Genomic DNA, 2,946 nt, shown 5'->3' on the forward strand with positions numbered 1-2,946 from the left:
AGAATCCATCCCGCTTAAGACATCAAGTTAAAGTTTATACGAAATTTACTTTGCACTCTTGTGGATAAAATTAAAATTTTGCTATCTGATTTCGAAGAACAAAGTAAGCCTTTACTGTTTGGTGTGGTGGAAAAATATAATATGAAAAGTAAGGTTTTGCGGTATAAGTATGTTACGATCATAGGTAAATCAACGAAAACATAATGTTAAAAAAAAAATTTTTTATTAAATCTTATTTTACAACATAACTTACATAACAATTTAAATGCAATATACCTACATAGTTAACGAATTACAGTCTTTTAAGATTTTACAAGTTTGTATAAAATCAGTAAAGCTACAAATTGTATGTCAATTTACACAAAATAGTATTCAGTACACACACATGGAAACATTGCCAAGGGTAGGTATTCTTTAATTTTATGAGACTGGTGTCTAAAATTTTCATCAACACCTACAGTCAATCAATTGGAACCCTTGACCACTAGAACTATGTCATAGTGACGTTATAAATCAGATTGCAAGAAATCTCTTACTGCTTGTCATTTTGACATGGTTGTAGAGTGGCCTAGAGTTCCAATTGGTTGACTGTACACAGTCCACATACAAAATGATTTGATTTTCTCCAAGGAAATGTCTTCCATAGTAGCCAATCGGCTATTATTGGCCCATGTGCGAGACACGGACTTGTAAATATAGTTCGAGTTGATACATGTTGCTTATACATGGTTAGACTGTTTCAGAACAAAACAATACAATACAAAAATTCAAAACAATATAAAATGAGAATAGAATAGAATAGAATTTTTATTGCTTTCATGTTGGTGTACAGATCTTACACTAGGTACAATAGTTACATAGCAACATGATACCTTACAGGGTATTGCAATATGGTACACATATTAAAAATGAGTACCTAAGCTTGTTTTAAAATTCGAGTATTTAAAATCAATAGTTTTACTCATTGACGTAAGCAGACATACGTGACGTATCCGTGAGACGAGAATAACAGTAACCGAAGTGAAAACATCTTTTGAGATATCGATCGAAAAATTATTGATTTTCTCTTCTACATCTTGATTATTAAAGTTGAATTAACAGCAACGTGTTGCATAAACGACGAAGTAAAAAACTTCAAACAAGTAGGAATTACTTTTATGTGCGACATAAAATAGTAGGAATTAAGTAAAGCTTACATTTTAATGGTTTCCATACAAAATAAGGAAGAAAGTGACTTAGAAAGTGGCCTGCTTTTTATCCTATTACATATTTCATATTGCACTGAACAAAAAAAAATAAAAAAAGACTAATAAAATTTTGACAAGATTTAAAAATCAAAGACGAAATTTGTAGTCAATAACTCGCTTAAGTAGATAATATATCTAAATAACCGCTCAACACTAAAGTAACATTAATTCAAGTCCTTATAATAAATTATAACATTATCTATTTACAATATTTTCTAGGCAGTTCAATTGTTTTCAATATGATTTCATAAATTTAGATAACACTTTTTTTCTTTGTTGCATCATGTGTCCAAATAACATCGGGAACATAGGTATGTACAGCAGCATCCAACAAATAAGGAAGTAATGGTATAACATGCTAAAGATTATGTGGTACTGGCTCGCTACAGTAACGTAGCTTGACAGTATGGGCACTGTCCAAAACTGTCTGGCAGCGATGTCCTTCAGCGAGTCATATATGCACAGGATCTCTCCAGTAACTCCAAGTGGATACAGCAGGAAAAATGTTGAGTATCGCATTAACATCAGCATCGGTGGTGGTTGTCCGATCGCGTTGGCTACATAATAACCGTATCGGATTATTTCCGTGATTGACCACGCAAGCACACACAGCACTATGCCAGGGCTGATCGTTGCTGCATCAGATACAAGTAGCACGCCGCACACAAGGAATACTCTAGATGTCACTTGCGTGAGTGTCAAGAAAACACCGGTTGGCACAATCCCCAATACCGCATGTAGAACTTCTAGCGCTGCAGCATTTTGAAAAATCACCATGATCCAGCTGATCTCCTTCCAGAAGTTATCGAGGGTTCCACGATTCAAGAAGTAACCCAACGTATGCAAAAGCATATACGTCCAGCCGACGATTTGCGTACCATTGTAGGCCACGAGGTACGCTTTGCTGATTTGCGAACTTTCACGAGGTTTCGTCGTTGTTTTTGCTGCCATGTCAACGTTTATACACAAATATTCAACCTTCTCTTAATATATTTCAATATATTATAAGCAAGTTCACCGCCGAGCACTATCAAGTCACTGATGAATCAATGTGATATTTGAGCCACTTATAGCGCGCAACCAGTTATGTGTCGGTGAAATCAGGGTTTTCTTCGGCAAGGTTATAAAATTGTGAGGCGCTTGTCGGTCGCCGCGTCGTGCTGCGCACACGGCGGCAGAGTAACTGACGTTCACTTCTCGCTTCGAGATCAAAGTGATCAAACCTTCCATTTATAATTTACATACAAAGTGTTGTTTTGTAAATCATTTCCATTTTTCCAGTTTTTCGCAAACTTGAAAGCAAAGTATAATATACGTCTATCTGCATGTTTGCGTTTTTGTCTATAATTTACGTTAATCCGTCAAGTTCAAGGCAAGTTAGTATAATGGCGTATAATAAAAAAAAAAACAATATATGTTTGAACGGTTGTAATTTTTGAAAGGTTTTAGTAAAATGTAAAATTAAATCCGACTCCTTTCCAATCAACATAATACAAGGAATATTCCTTCACTTGACGATTGACGATAAGACGTACATTATTAAATTAGTTCCTATTTACTAACGAGAACCGGATCTGTAAATAAAACATATTATTAGGGCAATGGATGTCGTAAACAGAGGATCATTGGTTAGGACTTTCTATAAAGACCCTTAAAATATAGCTTCTATATAATAAACTTACTTATCACCGGAACTACT

General features: G+C 34.7%; 1 protein-coding gene across 1 annotated transcript; it reads right to left on the bottom strand.

Annotated features, from left to right (window-relative positions):
- Nucleotides 1-206: 206 nt before the first annotated feature.
- Nucleotides 207-2,416, bottom strand: LOC125225351 (very-long-chain (3R)-3-hydroxyacyl-CoA dehydratase hpo-8-like). Its single transcript, XM_048129022.1, has one exon. It carries the CDS (start codon nt 2,196-2,198, stop codon nt 1,482-1,484), a length of 717 nt encoding a protein of 238 aa, XP_047984979.1. The 5' UTR covers nt 2,199-2,416; the 3' UTR covers nt 207-1,481.
- Nucleotides 2,417-2,946: the final 530 nt, after the last annotated feature.

Source organism: Leguminivora glycinivorella, chromosome 4 (assembly GCF_023078275.1).
Source record: "Leguminivora glycinivorella isolate SPB_JAAS2020 chromosome 4, LegGlyc_1.1, whole genome shotgun sequence".
Classification (NCBI taxonomy): Eukaryota; Metazoa; Arthropoda; class Insecta; order Lepidoptera; family Tortricidae; genus Leguminivora; species Leguminivora glycinivorella.

Coding starts and splice junctions, on each gene's coding strand:
- LOC125225351 (XM_048129022.1), bottom strand. CDS start 2,198: ATGGCAGCAAAAACAACGACGAAACCTCGTGAAAGTTCGCAAATCAGC.